At 36.9% G+C, this 21,901-nt stretch overlaps 2 protein-coding genes and 2 long non-coding RNA genes across 4 annotated transcripts; all 4 read right to left on the reverse strand.

The window, feature by feature from the left end:
- Positions 1-597: 597 nt before the first annotated feature.
- LOC131021434 (uncharacterized) lies at positions 598-3,736 on the reverse strand. Its single transcript, XR_009100946.1, has 3 exons — positions 3,590-3,736; positions 1,452-1,516; positions 598-857 (listed from the first exon to the last, which is right to left on the reverse strand). It is a non-coding gene; the product is annotated as an uncharacterized LOC131021434 (long non-coding RNA).
- Positions 3,737-10,181: 6,445 nt separating this feature from the next.
- Positions 10,182-13,330, reverse strand: LOC131021435 (uncharacterized). The gene is made up of 3 exons (XR_009100947.1): positions 13,175-13,330; positions 11,036-11,100; positions 10,182-10,440 (listed from the first exon to the last, which is right to left on the reverse strand). It is a non-coding gene; the product is annotated as an uncharacterized LOC131021435 (long non-coding RNA).
- A 5,318-nt stretch (positions 13,331-18,648) lies between these two features.
- On the reverse strand, positions 18,649-19,704 carry LOC131023386 (uncharacterized). Its single transcript, XM_057952924.1, has one exon. It carries the CDS (start codon positions 19,702-19,704, stop codon positions 18,649-18,651), a length of 1,056 nt encoding a protein of 351 aa, XP_057808907.1.
- Positions 19,705-20,557: 853 nt separating this feature from the next.
- On the reverse strand, positions 20,558-21,295 carry LOC131023387 (uncharacterized). Its single transcript, XM_057952925.1, has one exon. The coding sequence runs from the start codon at positions 21,293-21,295 to the stop codon at positions 20,558-20,560; it is 738 nt and encodes a 245-aa protein (XP_057808908.1).
- Between the last annotated feature and the right edge of the window lie 606 nt (positions 21,296-21,901).

Raw genomic sequence — 21,901 nt, forward strand, 5'->3', positions numbered from 1 at the left:
ACTTTAATCCTCTTCTTCAATTTTCGAACCAGGCTGGAGTGGTTAAGTGTTTCAAAAAAAAAAAAAAAAAGATGAGCCAGACCAGAGTAACGCAAATATTTCGAGATATTCGCCTATTTTCAGTTGGCCAAGCTCAAATATCCAAGCTGCAATTTCCACCGTGATTATTCGCCGAACTGATAATTCGTATCGACAATAACTACAGGCTGGAGCAAATAGTTATGTCAGCAATAAGCCAAGCTGGAGCATTGAAAATTTGCTCCATTTCAAAATTTCAAGCTGGGGCCGTCTAAAAAAAATAAAAAAAAAATCCAAGCTGGAAGATATCCACCTATTTCAAATTATCAAGCTCCAAATTTCAATAGAACAAGGGGAAAATAAACCCCCAAGCTGGTGAAGCGCTCCAAAGCTCTACAAGCTGTATTTCGAAAAAAAGAATAAACTTCAAAATTGATTAATCGCTCCAAGCTTATAAAGTACCAAATCCCACGTTGGTAATGTCACAGCCCACTATCCCAATGACGGGTTAACCGGGGTTATGACTTGGGATGAACAATAAGAAACGGAAATTAAAGGGGATTTACTAAGTAACCAACATTAATAACAAACTAGTGGTATATATATATATAACCACTTGGGTAATTCACAAACGAGTCTGCCATAACGACTAGACCCCAACTGAAAGTTAATTAAAATGAAGTAGTAATAAGTTCAAGTAGAAATGATAAATAAGTCAGAGTGTTTGCAGCGGAAAAACGTGTGAGTTATGCATATGGAGATGCATACTCAAGGTTTCATTACATAAACATCAAAAGGGAAATCCGCTCAACACCGATCCATTCCATCGCCTGCTCAACCTGCACATTTAGAAATACATGCAGGGCTGAGTATAAAAATACTCAGTGACATAAGCCGAAAATACAACATGCATACATATATAAATTGAACTGCCAACAGTAACACACAGGGGTTTTCTTGAATGACCTGCGCTTACTAAAACATTTCATTCATTTTCATAAAGGTGGATGCGCATCCCATTTTCAGTCTATATGATCCATATCTGTCCTTTCTGTCACGCGCCGGGAAGGAGGCCTCCTTACCACGGACGCCAAGACCGGTCGCAAGCGACTCGCGGTCTCCATGAGTGTACACGTTAACCCTAGCTAGCGACCTTTGTCTAGCATAGGATCCCAATTGGATTTCCTTTAAAGTTGGCGAACCAACACAGATAGGATACATATAAAAACATAACATTTTTGGCAGTCAATCATTTCATAAACATTTCATTTCATTTCATGAACATTTCATTTTCATTTCATAAGAGTCATTTATCATTTGGGCATAATAATAAACTGAAATTAACAGTTAAAATCATCTCATGCATATATTCGTATAAGAGGCCTACGACACGCAGGGGATCTCTATATACGTATAGTAAAAGTAATGCCCACCTCAATTGTTCTTAAAGCTGGCGTGGAGTCGTTTCTTCTTCGGCTTCACTTTCTGTCGCCCGGACCTTCATTGATGAAGAGTCGATAAGTTCGTGAAGAAATTGTCATAAGACAAAGTCTAATTCTACGTGCCTAGGGTATCTTTTAATGTTTTAGGGTTCTAGCATCCATAATTCATTACATTAAAGACAGTCAAAAATCAATCATACCTCGTCTAATCTCATTCAAACACATAGGCAACACAAACACATAAGGCACATAAGAATCACAATCAAACATCATCAAAACATGCTCTGTTTTTACACTGACTCAACTTCAAAATTTAATCTGTTCTGACTCCGACATCTCCTGGACTCTAGACTCATACCAAAAGAAAGATCTTCGAGTCTAGTTTCATATAAAAAAAAGTAGAGTCGAAAACTCCAAGTGGTTTGAGAGATATGACGTTTTTACCACGATCTACCATGTTCGGCAGTTTTGAACAATCGAAAACTTGGATTTTTGAAAAATAGTAAACGTTGTCAAACTGGGCTCAACTTTGGTGGATATCTAGCTAACACAATAAGGTTAATACCATAAAAATTTGGAAATCTAGATCACACAGGAAGCTACTGAAATGAATGACTCTTTCCTCTGTTCTCTGAAATTCTCGGTAGTAATGTGCAGTTTAGGTTTTGCATTTTAAAGAAGTATCAAACGAAGTTGTAATGGCTTGAAATTTTACCAGGGTACTCAAGACTCATGTAGGGACTTGCTATAAAATTTTCAAAGCTATTAGACATCGACAAACCGTCGATCACAGTAGGTCAGTAGGCCTACGAAATTCATATTTATAAGTCCTTAAAAAAATAATTTATATAAATCAAGAAATAAGAGTTTAATCCCAAAAATATTCATTAAAAGTCCATCATAATTTAAATAAAAGAACGGACCTCATTTAAAATAAATAGTCCCAAACTCGTTACGCACATATACTAAATCTTTCATGAAACATCCTTTAAAATGAACTTTGATACATAGAAAATAATTCAACAACTTGAGCTCTTAAGAGGTTGTTTTGCAACAGACATCAAATCTGCCTCGGATCTCCAAATGAGGCTCCAAAAGAAATTCTGGAAACTAGACATTTCAAGGATCATTCTCCAATTTGAATCGAATGAAAAAAAATTCAAACGAGCAAGATATGCCCTCTCAAAGATGGGTATTTAACAAGCAAAAATCTGAAAATTTCAGATTTCCAGATTACAACCAAGTCAGTGGGCTTTCTTTAAAAATTCATATCTCCCTTTACAAAACTCCACTGGGAACCCCAAGGGTCAATCTGGAAACTAGGGAGAGATCATAACACTCTACAGTTGGATTTACTCCAAGAACATTCATGGTTTAGAAGATATGACTGTCTAAAGTTCAGTGCACAAAAAGAGTTCAAGTTTGGCAGATTTAGAACATAAATCAGAAAAACCACTTTAGGCTTCACCAAAAATTCTAAAACTGAACAAGTAAGTTCCCAACATGTCAGTGAATATTCAGTAGAAAGATAGGCTTGAGAATCAAAGATTTAAGTCGGCCTTTGCCACCTAAAAGTCGTAGGTTTGTAAAATCTACTGGATGGTACAAGGAATAAGAACTAGATTTCAAGAATTTATACCGGTTGTTTCCCTTACTCAAAAATGGTGAGACCGATGTCAAAAGAAAGATACGGGAGTCTAGAGTGACATATTCAAGTTTCAAAGGTTTTCACCGATTGAAACTTTACTTATGGCCTCCCAAAGATTGTTTACCAAAAATGTATTCCAGATAGGCAGTGATGTTTACAAATTCATAAATAAATCATAAGAGCTCCAAACCTTCTGAAATTTTACCAAAGTTTAGAAAACATATGAAATATGATACACAATTAATTTGGGAATTTTTGGGAACCGTTTGGATGGATGGAATCGCCTTGCAAAACACTGCCGAGCAGTGTGCTTATGGCAGATTCGCTGCCTTACCTCATGCACGGTTTTTCACCCAATAAACTCTACCAAAATAATCATCCAAAATCATAAAACATATCCTCACATAATATAGCACACAAATGTGTAAAAATCCATGGCCATAAAGCATTTTCAGTTGAGAAAAAGCAAAGAAAAACTCACCCTCGAAGCACAACCTTCACTCTATAGTTTTCCCACACTCTCCCTTGCTTTGCTACTTCTCTTGGGGCTTCAAAGGCTTCTATGGAGTGTGATAATGGTGGGAGAAAAGTTGTGAGAGTGGGAGAAAGATTGTAGTGGTGGGGGAAAAGGAGTAGTGTGGTGGAAAGGTAGGAGTAGTGGTAGGGAAAAAGATTAGTGGTAGGGAAAAGAAAATATTAGTGGTGGTAGGGAAAAAGATTAGTGGTAGGGAAAAGAAAATATTAGTGGAGGATAATGGGGTGTTACATTAAGTAAATATAAAAATGTGGTGTAGTAATAACCCATGTGTAAAAAAAAATATATATATATGTAAGACTAATCATCAATTGATAAAATGCTAGAGCATAAAACTCTTGTGATCAAAATTAGAATAAATAGCACTAACATTAGTGCTCTCTCTCAATTTATAAATACATCATAGGAAAATAATTTGAGAAAAATATTGATGGAAAATTTTTATAACTCATCATTCCTAAAGTTCTCGGTAAAAATAAATAAATACATAATTTTTTTTTTCGATTTGAAAACTCAAAATAAATCTTTGAGCTCCATCATTCTCTTAATGGACTCAAAATATATTTTGAGTGCATCATCCGTTGAAATAAAAATAAAAATAAATTATCACGTATGTAATCATCAAATTCACATAAGTCCGTATTTTATTAATGGATGCTGAACCCTAATTACCATAAGAAATCCTTAAATCAATAATTAAAAGTCTATAATCCTTAATAAAAAGTCGGGGCATTACATACTATCCCCCTTAACATAAATTTCGTCCCGAAATTTGTACCTCAGAAAATAACTCTGAGTACTTCACTTTCCTGTTAGACGGTAGTCTATTATTGACCATGATATATTCATAGGTCCCTTACTATCGGTATTGACTTAGTCCTTAGTACCTGAACTTCCCGATCTAAGATAGATTTGGATCTTCCTTCGTAACTCAAATATTGACTAATAATAATGTTGTTCTTATGGATCATATGCTTTGAATCGTAAACATACTTCTCTATTTGCGACACATGGGATACATTACGCACATTCTCAAAGCTTAGCGCTAACGCCAACCAGTAAGTTATTGGGTCTATCCTTTCTACAATCTCGTATGAGCCTATAAAACGGGGTTTAGGTTTACCCTTTACACCGAATCTAACGATTCCTCTTGATGGAGAAACCTTCAGAAAAACTTTCTTTACATCCTCAAACTATAGGTCCTTTCGGCGTTTGTCAGCATATGACTTCTGTCTATCCTGGGCCTCCTTGATTCCTTTTTCTGATTTGACGGACGATCTCAATCATCTCGCCATTTCATCCCAACAAAGTGGTGATCTATATTTCCTCAGGTATAACGCCTCATTTGCCAATCTATCGATAGTCGATTGATAACTGGTATTATATGTCTCACAATGAGTGGCAAAAACATGTTCTCAGCTTTCACCCCGGTTTAGCTCGGTCGTCCTCAACATACCTTATTAATAATTTCTATGTCGTTTAAGCGGAACTATAATGACTAATATCTCTAGAGCATTCTTAAGGCAACTTAAACAGTTTGTAAGGAGACCAACCATTTCGAGCATGTAGGCAATCAGCCTAAAACGCCGTTATAAACTTTTATTCATTCATCGAAGGAATCTCGAGTCATGTGGGCATTGACTGCCCCCTTTCGTGACAACCTTTGCTTAAGTATGATGGATTCGAAAAAAATCCATCTCGACAACGAAATTCATTGGTTCGTTAAGGGCTCAGTTTGTCCCAAACACGACATTAAGCTTGACTTTATGAGCTCGAAGACTCAAAGTAACAATGTGATATGTTGTAAAACCTTCACTTGCTAGCACGCAAGACATATTTCAACAAATGAGGTTACATCTCGTTTCATTCCTCCTAACTAGAATTTTTCTAGATCTTAATACATCTTAGTACTTCCTGGTGACAGTATATGGGTGCCATGGCTTTATCTTATTCTTAAGTTCATTGTCATGGACATGCATATCTTCCCTTCAAAGAAGATAGTATTATCTGATTCGTCGTTGTAATTCTTGAAACTTCTTATCCTTATTCTTCCTCGTAGCTTCTCCATCTTTTCGTCCTTCCTTTTTGCTTCTACCACCATTTTTCTCAAACTGGGTATTGTCGCAATAACACTCGCTATTGTATTAGGTGGTTTAATCACTTCTATCCTCATCTTGTCAAAGTTTTTAATGAGTTCATCTTCCCTCGTGAGAAAGTATCCTAACTTAGACGAGACTTTAGGACTCAATGCATCGGCTACTACATTGGTCCTTGCCTGGGTGGTAGTTAATACCACAATCATAATCCTTTACTAGTTCGAGCCATATTCTTTGTCTCATGTTCAGATCCCTTTGCTTGAAAAAAAATATTTCAAGCTTTTATGATCGGTGAATATCTCACACCTAACTCCGTATAGGTGATGTCTCCATATTTTCAGTGCATGCACCACTGCAGCTAATTCTAAATCATGGGTTGGATAATTCAGTTCATGTGGTCTAAGTTGTCGCGATGCATATGCTATCACCTTTCCCTCTTGCATTAACACACAACCTAGTCCATTTTTCGACGCATCCGTGTAGATCACATATTCCCTGTCTGGTTCTGGAACTGCTAGCACTGGTGCAGTAGTTAACATGTCCTTGAGCTGCTGAAAACTTCTCTCGCACTCATCAGTCCAAGTATACTTGATTCCTTTCCCAAGTAACTGCGTCATTGGTCTTGCTATTTTTGAAAATCCTTCAATGAATCTTCGATAGTAGCCAGCTAATCCTAAGAAACTTCTTATCTCATTTGGAGTTGTTGGTGACCTCCATCCTTGTACTGCTTCAACCTTGATACCTTCTGACCTTAAGCCAAATCTCACATTTAGTGAATTTGATATAAAGACATTCACCCCTTAGTGTTTGCAACGCGATTCTCAATGTTTCTTATATTCTTCTTAATCTTGGAGTAGATAAGGATATCGTCTTTGAATACCAAGATGGACTTATCCAAGTAAGGATAGAATGCTCTGTTCATGAGGTCCATGAACACCACTGGCGCGTTTATTAATCCGAACGGCACAACTACGAATTCGTAGTGATCATATCTTATTCGGAAAGCCGTTTTGGGTATATCTTCATGTCTAACTTTTAACTGATGATACCCAAACTTCAAATCGATCTTAAAGATTACACTCACGCCTTTGAGTTGGTCGAATAAATAATCCTCAAGGTGCCTTCCTTCTTCTTGACAAATAACACAGGCGCTTTCCATGGGATACACTAGGTTTGATAAAACCTAGGTCCAATAATTCCTGTAATTGGATCTTTAGCTCCTCCAATTCCCTTGGAGCCATCATCCTATAAGGTGCCTTGGATACCGGTGCTGATCCTGGTTCAAAATCGATGGTAAATTCTACTTGTCTATCGAGTGGCAGCCCTGGTAAATTTTCTGAAAAATATCTCAGAATTCCCGTACAATCTCTACGTCTTCAATTATCCCTTTGGTCTCAACTCCTCCGATCAGGTATACCAGGAAAGCTTGGCAGTCTATCTTGTTCATCATCTTCCTCGCTTGTAAGGCTGAAATAATTGGTATCCTGTTCCCCAGGTTTATCTCAAAGCATCCATCCCCGAAAAGTTAAAAGCAATCTTCCGCTCCTTGCATAAAACTGTGGCGTAGTTCTTAGCTAACCAGTCAATCCCTAGGATTACATCAATGTCCTATATTGTATAAACTGCAAGTTGTTTACTATGACCTTAAATGATCCTATGTTTACCTCTTGGTTTGAGTAAGCATGTGTTTCTATCGTCGCCCCTCCTATGGGTAAAGAATTTCTCATGTCCAGATTAGCCCTTTTCAGGTATGAGTTTTAGGGTATTTGCACATGCACTTGCAGAGAAAGAATGCGAGGCACCCGTATCGAACAGAAGTATAACAGGTGTGTTGAGTAGCGTGCCCATACTTATTAGGTTTCCTTGTTTGCTTCCTTATTTATTCTTGTGCGGGGCATAGGTTCTAACTTAAGGGGGTTGTGGTGGATAGAGTAGTTGTTGGCCTAGAATGACCCTAAATGGTTGTGCTTGACCCGGTTGATTCGATCTTCACATCCCTCCTTGTGGCCTCGCTTGGAAATCTTTAGCAAAATGGCCCTTCTGACCATATTTAAAACATGTATTACTATCATCCAAACATATATCATAATATGACTTGGAAAACTTCGGCCATGGAGGTACCCCAGGCTGGCCCTACTTATCCTTAGCAGGTCCTATGTTTGTTTGATGTCCTTGTCCTTGCCTTTGGGCACTATGTTTCCTACCAAGGCCTCTTGCCATTTCGACTATCATAGTAGTCTTGCCTTCGTCCTTGATCATTTGCTTCCTGAGTTGAGTTTGGGTCGAGCAAATCTCGGGCCTACTACCTCGGCGTCCAGAGCTTGGCTGAACAATTCAGAGTTCATAAACTCAGTATAATTGTCGAGTACCTTAGGCCGGAGTGAAACTTGTCTATCATCTTTTCTTCTATGTCCACCTACTGTGGGGCCTAACGGACATGCTGCAGAAAATATGGTCATACTTGGTCATATCCCATCTTGTTTTGCTTTGGATTAAACACTTCTTTTCCTTTCCTCTTATAACGGCTATTAGAAATATAATTGTCATATACCCCCGTCTGAAAATCTTCTAAGACAAGTCTGACAGCTCTTCTTGAGTCATCGCTTTTCTTTTGGCCTTCAACCAAAATCTGCAAATTCAGTCAATTGGAATGCAACACAGAAAGTCGTTCATGTACGCAAACTCTATATTACGGTCTCAATTTGGATTCTGAATTTCTATCATAATGAGTGGTCGATAATATTCATAGGACAAAGACTAATCTCAACTAATTTAAACACAATGAGAGACAACTATACAAAGCTATAGTTTGGGTGGTATACTAGGTCAGTAGACTAATACTTCTTAGTCTTATCGATAAAGGGAATCTACTATGACAACTCACGAGTTGCAAGGCTCAAAATCAACACAACATCAAAGCAAGGTGTTGTAGAAATTGTTCAAGAGATTCAAAAGAATGACCAGAGGGTATGAAATGATTAACTACAAGGTCGAACAAAATGACCTCGAGTAAGAACCCGTCTGGCTTTTCAACCGAAAGTTGAAACATATAGGTTTTCAACCCAAAAGACGTCTACTGAGATTTGGATCATGTGGACTGGCCAGGTCCAACATCATCACTTCCCAGTCACACGGGAAACATTGTCCCGAACTTGAGAAGTCGTGGACATACTATACATAACGAAACTTGAGTTCGTAGTGGCAGCTTAAAGCTCAAACTTAAGGTTCTAGTCCTATTGAACTAGACTCTTATTCCCCAAGGTCTACATACAGACAGTCGAACCATATTTTCTTATATAACTTGTAGTCCCAAAGACATGGGCAACAGTCCAAAGGCGTGTATACTGAGCTATAACAATTCTTATGTCGTCGTCAAAAGCTATACTAAAATCCCGATATGCCCGGGTAGTCTCTGCTGGGTCAAACGCGGAGCTTTCCTAACTATCGGAATATGCCTGGACGTAACCCTCTTTAATAGATAAGGGAAAGTGTGAGTCTTCTTATACGTAAGTAGACGTAAAACTCTTAAATGTACAAGGTTATGAACATACTATGCATAACAAAACATAAGTTTCATTAAGACAACTAAACTTATTTTAAGGTCTTCTATTCTAGTGGACTCGGATCCCATTTCCCATGTATGTCACAAATATATATATAACCCGCAGACAATCAAATCACGCCCTTTTTATAATCTATCGTGTAACATAAGTCGATTCGATGTTCCATCGTGTGTAAACATTCGAACGTAGAGACTTATGCTTAAACCCTTGATGCAATGTTTGCCTTGAATTCATCTTGTATCATCATTCCGTGCTTTTCCTTCAACGCGTACATGTCTTTTCATTCCTCTTTGTAATTCAAAAGAACCATTGTTTTCTTGTGGAAGCTGAAATGCTCTAAGTTCTCTATCATTCTTCTAAATCATCACTTCAAGAATCTAGATTGTAGAGATATCCTACTAATCCAGCAGTCTATGTTCTTTTAGAATCGTGATCATGCAACTTATAGCAATCTATGTTTTCTGGGGAAAGCATGTGTCAATTCTCTATCATTCTTCTTATTATATCATCATAACTGCAATGATATGCCATGAAAGGCAAAACATTCAACATTTCATCATAGCATGCTCTTTACATAAACATCTTCATGAAACAGTTTAGAACAATAACATCTTTAAAACGTTGTAACTGCAGTTACCTTTTTCCTTGATTGAGCACGATGCAATGGAGTGTTGAGCGGTGTCGTATTAACCCACGTATGTCTAGTGAATCAAACTAGACTTGGCTTTTTTAGAATAAGGTTTCTAGTGCCAGAGCAAACGAACTGCTCTGATACCACTCTGTCACAGCCCACTATCCCAATGACGGGTTAACCGGGGTTATGACTTGGGATGAACAATAAGAAACGGAAATTAAAGGGGATTTACTAAGTAACCAACATTAATAACAAACTAGTGGTATATATATATAACCACTTGGGTAATTCACAAACGAGTCTGCCATAACGACTAGACCCCAACTGAAAGTTAATTAAAATGAAGTAGTAATAAGTTCAAGTAGAAATGATAAATAAGTCAGAGTGTTTGCAGCGGAAAAAACGTGTGAGTTATGCATATGGAGATGCATACTCAAGGTTTCATTACATAAACATCAAAAGGGAAATCCGCTCAACACCGATCCATTCCATCGCCTGCTCAACCTGCACATTTAGAAATACATGCAGGGCTGAGTATAAAAATACTCAGTGACATAAGCCGAAAATACAACATGCATACATATATAAATTGAACTGCCAACAGTAACACACAGGGGTTTTCTTGAATGACCTGCGCTTACTAAAACATTTCATTCATTTTCATAAAGGTGGATGCGCATCCCATTTTCAGTCTATATGATCCATATCTGTCCTTTCTGTCACGCGCCGGGAAGGAGGCCTCCTTACCACGGACGCCAAGACCGGTCGCAAGCGACTCGCGGTCTCCATGAGTGTACACGTTAACCCTAGCTAGCGACCTTTGTCTAGCATAGGATCCCAATTGGATTTCCTTTAAAGTTGGCGAACCAACACAGATAGGATACATATAAAAACATAAACATTTTTGGCAGTCAATCATTTCATAAACATTTCATTTCATTTCATGAACATTTCATTTTCATTTCATAAGAGTCATTTATCATTTGGGCATAATAATAAACTGAAATTAACAGTTAAAATCATCTCATGCATATATTCGTATAAGAGGCCTACGACACGCAGGGGATCTCTATATACGTATAGTAAAAGTAATGCCCACCTCAATTGTTCTTAAAGCTGGCGTGGAGTCGTTTCTTCTTCGGCTTCACTTTCTGTCGCCCGGACCTTCATTGATGAAGAGTCGATAAGTTCGTGAAGAAATTGTCATAAGACAAAGTCTAATTCTACGTGCCTAGGGTATCTTTTAATGTTTTAGGGTTCTAGCATCCATAATTCGTTACATTAAAGACAGTCAAAAATCAATCATACCTCGTCTAATCTCATTCAAACACATAGGCAACACAAACACATAAGGCACATAAGAATCACAATCAAACATCATCAAAACATGCTCTGTTTTTACACTGACTCAACTTCAAAATTTAATCTGTTCTGACTCCGACATCTCCTGGACTCTAGACTCATACCGAAAGAAAGATCTTCGAGTCTAGTTTCATATAAAAAAAAGTAGAGTCGAAAACTCCAAGTGGTTTGAGAGATATGACGTTTTTACCACGATCTACCATGTTCGGCAGTTTTGAACAATCGAAAACTTGGATTTTTGAAAAATAGTAAACGTTGTCAAACTGGGCTCAACTTTGGTGGATATCTAGCTAACACAATAAGGTTAATACCATAAAAATTTGGAAATCTAGATCACACAGGAAGCTACTGAAATGAATGACTCTTTCCTCTGTTCTCTGAAATTCTCGGTAGTAATGTGCAGTTTAGGTTTTGCATTTTAAAGAAGTATCAAACGAAGTTGTAATGGCTTGAAATTTTACCAGGGTACTCAAGACTCATGTAGGGACTTGCTATAAAATTTTCAAAGCTATTAGACATCGACAAACCGTCGATCACAGTAGGTCAGTAGGCCTACGAAATTCATATTTATAAGTCCTTAAAAAAATAATTTATATAAATCAAGAAATAAGAGTTTAATCCCAAAAATATTCATTAAAAGTCCATCATAATTTAAATAAAAGAACGGACCTCATTTAAAATAAATAGTCCCAAACTCGTTACGCACATATACTAAATCTTTCATGAAACATCCTTTAAAATAAACTTTGATACATAGAAAATAATTCAACAACTTGAGCTCTTAAGAGGTTGTTTTGCAACAGACATCAAATCTGCCTCGGATCTCCAAATGAGGCTCCAAAAGACATTCTGGAAACTAGACATTTCAAGGATCATTCTCCAATTTGAATCGAATGAAAAAAAATTCAAACGAGCAAGATATGCCCTCTCAAAGATGGGTATTTAACAAGCAAAAATCTGAAAATTTCAGATTTCCAGATTACAACCAAGTCAGTGGGCTTTCTTTAAAAATTCATATCTCCCTTTACAAAACTCCACTGGGAACCCCAAGGGTCAATCTGGAAACTAGGGAGAGATCATAACACTCTACAGTTGGATTTACTCCAAGAACATTCATGGTTTAGAAGATATGACTGTCTAAAGTTCAGTGCACAAAAAGAGTTCAAGTTTGGCAGATTTAGAACATAAATCGGAAAAACCACTTTAGGCTTCACCAAAAATTCTAAAACTGAACAAGTAAGTTCCCAACATGTCAGTGAATATTCAGTAGAAAGATAGGCTTGAGAATCAAAGATTTAAGTCGGCCTTTGCCACCTCAAAGTCGTAGGTTTGTAAAATCTACTGGATGGTACAAGGAATAAGAACTAGATTTCAAGAATTTATACCGGTTGTTTCCCTTACTCAAAAATGGTGAGACCGATGTCAAAAGAAAGATACGGGAGTCTAGAGTGACATATTCAAGTTTCAAAGGTTTTCACCGATTGAAACTTTACTTATGGCCTCCCAAAGATTGTTTACCAAAAATGTATTCCAGATAGGGCAGTGATGTTTACAAATTCATAAATAAATCATAAGAGCTCCAAACCTTCTGAAATTTTACCAAAGTATAGAAAACATATGAAATATGATACACAATTAATTTGGGAATTTTTGGGAACCGTTTGGATGGATGGAATCGCCTTGCAAAACACTGCCGAGCAGTGTGCTTATGGCAGATTCGCTGCCTTACCTCATGCACGGTTTTTCACCCAATAAACTCTACCAAAATAATCATCCAAAATCATAAAACATATCCTCACATAATATAGCACACAAATGTGTAAAAATCCATGGCCATAAAGCATTTTCAGTTGAGAAAAAGCAAAGAAAAACTCACCCTCGAAGCACAACCTTCACTCTATAGTTTTCCCACACTCTCCCTTGCTTTGCTACTTCTCTTGGGGCTTCAAAGGCTTCTATGGAGTGTGATAATGGTGGGAGAAAAGTTGTGAGAGTGGGAGAAAGATTGTAGTGGTGGGGGAAAAGGAGTAGTGTGGTGGAAAGGTAGGAGTAGTGGTAGGGAAAAAGATTAGTGGTAGGGAAAAGAAAATATTAGTGGTGGTAGGGAAAAAGATTAGTGGTAGGGAAAAGAAAATATTAGTGGAGGATAATGGGGTGTTACATTAAGTAAATATAAAAATGTGGTGTAGTAATAACCCATGTGTAAAAAAAAATATATATATGTAAGACTAATCATCAATTGATAAAATGCTAGAGCATAAAACTCTTGTGATCAAAATTAGAATAAATAGCACTAACATTAGTGCTCTCTCTCAATTTATAAATACATCATAGGAAAATAATTTGAGAAAAATATTGATGGAAAATTTTTATAACTCATCATTCCTAAAGTTCTCGGTAAAAATAAATAAATACATAATTTTTTTTTTCGATTTGAAAACTCAAAATAAATCTTTGAGCTCCATCATTCTCTTAATGGACTCAAAATATATTTTGAGTGCATCATCCGTTGAAATAAAAATAAAAATAAATTATCACGTATGTAATCATCAAATTCACATAAGTCCGTATTTTATTAATGGATGCTGAACCCTAATTACCATAAGAAATCCTTAAATCAATAATTAAAAATCTATAATCCTTAATAAAAAGTCGGGGCATTACAGGTAAACCGATCCAACTTAACTCATGTATTTACAAGCTGGCATTTAAAATCTGAACTAGACCACGTCGTCTACTTTCGTGGTATTTTTACAGGCTGGTAAGCCAAGTTGCATATATACGTTTTACCTAGTGCATTACTATCAAATTGTTTCACGCCAAGCTGAGAAGAATTTATCTCCGACTTCAAGCTAATTGTGCAATCTCCTTCAACTTGGAAATATAGTAGTCGGTCAATGCAACCGATTGGCTTTTTACAACCAACTAGCTACACCAACCGAGACAGTCCGATATTTTGAGAAATTCGCCTATGCGGAACAGCTATAATCAAATTAACTCTCCAATTAGAAAATTCTAATTGTAGAGTGGGGGGCTAACTGTAGTGGGCAAAATTCGTCAACTTGGCTCAAGCCCAATTAACATTCCAAGTTGGACTAATGAGCCGAACAAACCCGGCCAGTCCAGCCCGACAGACCTCGGACCAACTTGGATCATTAACAGGTTGGCCCAATTACTTAAGAAAACTTGTCGTCTAGCCCAATAAGTGAAATTATACTCATCACAGGATCAACCTGGACCGACCCAGGTTGACTATCCACTTTAGGTCCAAATTGTCTAAACAGACGGGCTGCATTCGGCCTAAGCCCACCAAGCTAGTTTGCCAGATTGGCACAATCCTAAAAAGCCAACTAGTCAAACGGACTGGTCCGTCTAGCCCGAAAAGCTATAGATCGACTTAAATCCACAACCAAGCTGGATATATCGCATGCGGCCCACGGGTTATAGCCGACCTGGATTGACGAGGTTATAAGACCTAGCCGTCAAAACCCTAGAAAATGCCTCCCAGCCGTCAAACCCTAAAAAGACGTCTTTCACCAAGCTGACACAGTCAGAGGGGGATCTTCATGATCCCGTCCAAATCGCAACAACCCGATAGATAAGGGCCTTGACGAGGCCAAACTGTAGAAACCCTAGCGGCTAGATGTCCACTATATAAACAGCTCGACTAGGTCATCAAACACACGAAAAATCCTACTTGCTATCGACTCCTTGAACTCTCTCTCTCTACTTTGTCGCCAGGCTGATTTCTCTTCCAAACCGGAAATAGCCAGCTTGGCCTATCGCCGCCTCCAATATTTCATTATCACAACTCACTGTCACCGTTTCCACCCTCCGACGCCGCCTACAGCCTGGAATAACCGCTCATTCCAGCCTGCCTTTCTCTCTTATTTCAATTCGTTTATCATTCTATTTTACTATTCTGTTACTGACTTGAGCGTCGGAGGCTCTACGGTCGACACCCCCTCCCGGTGCTCAACCTAGGGTTCTTACGTTTTCTTTTGTTGACAGGTTGCTAGTGCCCAATCTATCCGGACGTGTAGACGTCAACTTCAATTGTAGATTTTAGCCTTTACATAAATAATATTATATGTATATATATATATATATATATATATATATATAAATGACACTATTTTCATGTAAAAAAATAATAATAAGTGACACTTTTGATTTAGTAAATGATACTCCCTCCGTCAATGAAATAAACTTCCATTTAGGGTTCGACACGAAAGTTAAGAAAGCTGATAAAGGTGTTGTGAGTGGGATAAAATGGTAGTGGTAATGGCATTTAATTAATTTTGTTAATCTTCATTCAAAACAAGGCATTCACACTTAATTAATTTTGAATATTTTAATCTCATTAATTAAATTTAACAAAGTGTACATCATTGAATTTTAGGGGGGTGTATTCGTTCAGGATTTTAATAGATTTTTAAAATTAAGAGATTTTAAAAGTCTACAGATTTCACATAGATTCTTCATGTATTTTGAAATTCTAAATAGATTTTGAACGGATTTTGTAGGGATTTTAACAAGAATTTGACGTGATTTTTACGGACTTGAAATCAACCATCCCAGCGCTCGTTGGACTTAATTGAGCGTTGGGACAGCTCCCAGCGACCGCTGGCCTCAAGTGATATAAATACCAGATTACGGACAGAGCCCTAACGTGATATAAAGGATTTAACGGCCCCAGCGACCGCTGGGTGCCAGCGATCGCTGGCTTCTTCGAGCCGCGACCGATGGAACCCAGCCGCGGTTGAAATTTGAAGATTTTCGAAATCTCGTGGTCTGAGGTCGGATTTGTTCTTGTGTATTTTTTGAATGAAATCAATGAAAATCGGTCCAATTTTAAAATCCATAGATTTTTAAATACCTCTAGATTTTCATAGATTTTTAAAAGTCTGCAACGAATACCTCTGGATTTTTATAGACTTTTAAAAGTCTTGAACGAATACCTCTAAATTTTCATAGACTTTTAAAAGTCTTGAACGAATACACCCAGATTTTAAAAGTCTGCAGAAATCTATTAAAGTCCTGAACTAGTACACTCCCCTAGTGTATTTTTTTATGCTTTTAGAATCTTAGTTTTTGAAGTTTTAATTTTAGGCTATAAGGCAAAATAGTATATACATTAATATTTTTTATTATTCTTTTTAAATTAGAGGCTATATTGAGTAAAATGAGTGTTAAGTATATAATCACCCTTAACTAATTAAAGCGACCCAACTAATTTATATAGTTTAGCCCAAAGATTTATTTTAATCATCTAATAATGACCCAAAATTATTTAATTAACTGGGGCCAAATAAATAAATAAAAGCCCAGCAAAAGGAATTAAGACCAATGTACTTAATCAATATTAATTCATTAGGCGCAAGGAAGAAGCCCAATTTAATTTATGAAGCCCAACCCACTTCTCTCTCTCAATTATAATAGCACACACACCTCACTCACTCGCTGAAGACGTTCTCGGCGAGGGTCCAGCCTGTTGCCGCCGTCTTTTTCTTGGATCCGATGGGCCTCCGCTGGTCAGGTTCTCTCTCTCGTTGACAGCACACACACACATCACCAACTGAAGGAACGCCGCCGCCGCCGCCGTCTGAATCCGCTGCTGCCGCTTCATGTCAGCGTATCGGCCTCCCCACTGAAGGAGCGCCGCAGCCGTCGACAACAGGAGCTTCGGCAGCCACTGCCTCCCTGAAACCGCCTATCTCCTCCCTCTGCTCTTAAATTCCGGGGACGCAACCCATACTTCGATACTCACAAAATTAAGGACTCACAAGTTCATAGCAAAATCGTAATTCAAAATTCAATTTCTCTATGCAATAGGATTTCATTTGTTCATGAGTTTTCTTTTGTATGAAAAAACAGTCTCTGATTTCTTGCAATCTTTCTGAACCTTTTGATGAGAGCAGAACTGAAATAATATATGCATGCTACTGACTGTTCTGCTAATTTAAATGTATAAGAAATGAATGAAGGGGATGAGATTTTCTTACCTAGGGTTGAAGCTTTCTTACTTTCTAATCATTGGTGTTGTGAAACACAAAAACTCCTGTGAAATCGGCTTTCCAACGACACTACTTCAACATACAAATAACACTTTAATCTACTTCAACATACATTATGTATGTTGAAGTAGATTAAAGTGTCATTTGTATGTTGAAGCATTATCATTGAAAAGTTTAAAGGGTCATTTGTATGTTGAAGTAGAGTCATTGAAAAATCGGTTTCACTGTAAAATCGATTTCAGAGGAGGCCACCTAATTGTGAAATGAGTGAGGATGAATGAATGCTTATATAAATTGATACTAATTGTGAAATGAGTGAGGAGCTGCAGGCTGAGGCATGATGTTTATGAAATGGATGTTTATGTAAGTTTTGGCAGAGGAAATATGAGATTTGTTGTTACTTTTAGGGATGACGGTAGATCCGGGTTCAGATTTGCGGATCTACCACCATAATATTTTTTTCTATTTTTTTATTTATTATTATTATCCATTTTATTTGTATTCATAATATTTTTTTTTTCTATTTTCAAGGAAAAATAAAAGACACATTTTGTTCCACTGTTATTAAAATATTGTGATGAAGATAGAGATAAAATTTATTTTAGTGATATGGTAATTAATTTTCATCCCTCTTGTACTTATATATTGAAATACATGCATATTTTTTGTTATATTTTTTTCTTAACTTTTTTAGGAGGTTGACGAACATGGAAAACGTCTTTGAGTAATTGTAAAAATTGATTGTTTCGATAGGTTATTGAACTAGTATTAGTCTATTACTAATTTTTTACTCTCTCCGCTAAGTGGCCACATCAACACATAATTGAGTTATCCAAAAACGCAAATCATCAATTCACATATTGTGAATTAATAGATCCACAAACCAAATGCATATATGAAATTTCCTACTCGGCAGTTCCATCATAAAATCCTTTACATGAGGGCATCTTCAATGCATTGGTGTTTAGATCATCTTTATCAACAACTATCCAACCACCCAATCATTCAATCATATTTAATATTTAATTAATTTCTCTCTTTTTCACATCACTAATATTCATCCCAACCCAACCACCTCTATTTTTGTTCATTTATCAATGACCACCCCAACCATCTAACCACCCAACCACAACATAATTTTGTAATTATTTTATTATTATTTTTATCGTAATAATTTTAATAATATTAAATATAAATTAAAATATTACTCCTATAAAAAATTAAAATACAAAAAATAACAACTAATAAAAATTTAAATTACGACAAACTAAAAAATATAAATTACAACAATCCAAATTCGAAATAGAAAAAAAAAACAATACATACTACGCATTTAATTATCATCTTCAAACTTTTGCCATATATGCTCAATCAAGTCATGTAATAGAGAGCTATGATCTTCTCTATTGCGAAGTTGAGACCTAGTTCTCATATAGCTCGCTAGGCTTGCAATCCTATTCGTAGAGTATACGAAATCATTAGTTTCCTCTCCATCTTCACTTCGACGAGTATTCTGTCTTAGTCGATCTTCGATGAATTCTGTAGGATCATGATAGTTAAGGTAATTGCTTCTTTCATCTTCCACTATCATATTATGCATGATGATGCAAGCAATCATTATTTTTCCCATAATATCACGATCCCAAATAAGACATGGCCGCTTGATAAAAGCAAAACGCGCTTGTAAAACTCCAAATGCTCGCTCAACATCTTTTCGTGCAGCCTCTTGATGTTGAGCAAACAACTGATGCTTTCGAAGTTGTGGAGCAGGAATAGATTTGATAAATGCCGCCCATTGAGGATATATACTATCAGTGAGATAATATCCCATATTCCTTTCGCGACCATTAACGATATAATTGACCTTAGGTGCTCGACCTTCCAAGATATCATCAAAAACAGGCGATTGATCAAGTACATTGATATCATTTCTTGAACCTGGGGTTCCAAAAAATGCATGCCAGATCCATAGATCTTGTGATGCAACTGCTTCCAGAATAATTGTTGGCGTACCGCTTCGTCCTGCATATTGCCCTGCCCATGCATTAGGGCAATTTTTCCATTCCCAATGCATACAGTCAATACTGCCCATCATGCCTGGGAACCCTCGCTGTTCTCCGATATGAAGAAGAGCTGCCATATCTTCTTCAGTTGGCTTTCTGAGGTACTCAGCTCTGAAATTGGAAATGACACCTTCAACAAATTTGATGACTGATTTACGAATGACTTGGGCACTCATTCGTAAGTATTCACCATGCAAATCGGCTGAGGTGCCATATGCCAACACCCTCATAGCAGCAGTACATTTTTGAATTGGAGACATACCAAGACGGCCAGCTGCATCAGGGTGTTGTTGAAAAAATCTATCGGTGGCGATGGGCTTGTTCATTATATGTTCGAACAAAGGCTTTCGCATGCGAAACCTTGTTCAAAAATATTCTGGGGGATAGATTGGATCTTCTGAAAAGTACTGCTCAAACACACCTTCATGGCCTATCTCACGTCTTCTTTCAATATACCGCCTCCTTCCTCTAACGACATGTTTGGTAGGTTGTACAGATAGACTTGCGGCATGTATGACCACATCCTCAATGATGCGATCAAGTTGGCGATTATGTTCGGCAACGCTTTGTTCCCATGCTTCATCGTCGCTAGAATTTGAAGCATCAATATTAGAACTAGAGGCCATTTTTTGAAGAGAAGTTTTTTTTTTTTTTATGTAGAGTATAGAAGAGATAATTGTTCTGTTATTTGAGAGAGTACATGGATAAATATATAAGCAAGAGCATGATAAGTGTCAGATGCTATCTTACACAATAATTCAAAAATCACATGGGTGGTGCCACTGAAAGTAAAGGCTTTTGGAAATATCGTGACAATAATTCAGAAATCACATGGGTGGTGCCACCGAAAGTAAATGCTTTTTGAAATATCGTGACAATAATTCAAAAGTCACATGGGTTGCCATTGAAAGTAAAAGCTTTTGGAAATGTCGTGACAAAATGAAATTACATTGAAATTACACAAAATAAAATTACATTGAAATTACACAAAGCGAAATTACATTGAAATTGCACAAACTAAAATTACATTGAAATTACACAAAATGAAATTACATTGAAATTGCACAAAGCGAAATTACATTGAAATTACACAAAATGAAATTACATTGAAATTGCATAAATTGAAAGCACGTAAATAAACCATACAACAATAATTAAAAATAAGCATCATAAGTTCGATTATATTCCATAAAGTTCTGCTATTAGCCGACGTTTGAGAGCTTCCTCATCTGGAGATAACTGGTTTTTTTTCATCAACGTATTCAACGTAGATGTTTTCATTTCTTTTTCGCATGTTATTCTCATTTCACGTAGTTCAGCAGTGAAAGCATCTGAAACTATCGAAGATTGTGATTCTGTTTGTTTTCCTTTTCTTTTAGCCTTAGCTTTAGCTTTATCCCTACCAATAGGACGATGAAATTTTGAAGCATCACTACCTGGAGTTTCTAGAGTGGAGTCGGTTGGAGGATCCACATCTTCATTTGTCCTCGATTTTTTTGAGCTGCTATGACTTTCGTCAACACTGTCTTTGTCGTATGGGTGAGAACGTCGTACGTAACCAGTACTATCCAATTTCAGTTCCCAGTTCGGATAGCTGCTCATAACTTTTTCAAACACCTCATGGTGAGTAAACTTAGGTTTACCGTAAATTGCTTGAGCTGCTTTCTCGATATCCTCTTTGGACTGACCGCTTGCTCGTCGCTCATATGCTTTCTTGTATGCAGCAACCCACAGAGCTACATTTTTGTTGAGGTGTTTGTAACGGTTCCTCAATGATTCCACGCTCCTTCGACCTCCAATTTCTGGATTATCTGCTCGACTTTGCTCATACATATCTGCAACAGTTTTCCAAAACGACTTACTATTTCGGTTAGTGCCAACAATTGGATTGTTACTGACAAAGCACCAAACAGACATTAGTGATATATCTTCTATATCAGTCCAACTTTGCGCATTGTTGGAAGGGTTTGCAAAAAAAATTTAAGAGGTTTGGTGATATTCAAAAATAGGAGAATCAGTAGGATTCTGCGAGAATTCTGAATTCTTAGCATAATCGAACTCTGGGAATTCATTGGAGCTTGGAATATCAGCAAGATTTGGATAATAGTCTTGGGAGGGGTTGAAATTTTGAGAGTTGAAGAAAGAATTATTGCCTCGATCCATTGAAAAATAGAGAAAGAAACACTAGATGTTATATGTAGAGAATGGAAATAGAAGAATTTGAAGGTGTGTTGAAATATAGCAAGAGTGGTCTCTATTTAAAGAGAACGAAAAAAATATAAATTTTGGTATAATTATTATTATTTTTTAATATTTTATATAAAAGATATAATATATAGTTTTTATCAATTATCTAAATAAAATCTACTGAACCAATTATATGTTGACAAGTGTCACCATCTCAATGGATGAGATAAGGGGAGAGAGAGAGACCGAGGGAGGTCGATTTTTTGCCCATGTCGACCACTTCCAATTCATTCACTTTTAATTGTTATTTTTCTTTTCCTCATATTAATGACGTGG

This window comes from Salvia miltiorrhiza, chromosome 4 (assembly GCF_028751815.1).
Source record: "Salvia miltiorrhiza cultivar Shanhuang (shh) chromosome 4, IMPLAD_Smil_shh, whole genome shotgun sequence".
Classification (NCBI taxonomy): domain Eukaryota; kingdom Viridiplantae; phylum Streptophyta; class Magnoliopsida; order Lamiales; family Lamiaceae; genus Salvia; species Salvia miltiorrhiza.

Coding starts and splice junctions, on each gene's coding strand:
- LOC131023387 (XM_057952925.1), bottom strand. CDS start 21,295: ATGTCTGTTTGGTGCTTTGTCAGTAACAATCCAATTGTTGGCACTAAC.
- LOC131023386 (XM_057952924.1), bottom strand. CDS start 19,704: ATGAACAAGCCCATCGCCACCGATAGATTTTTTCAACAACACCCTGAT.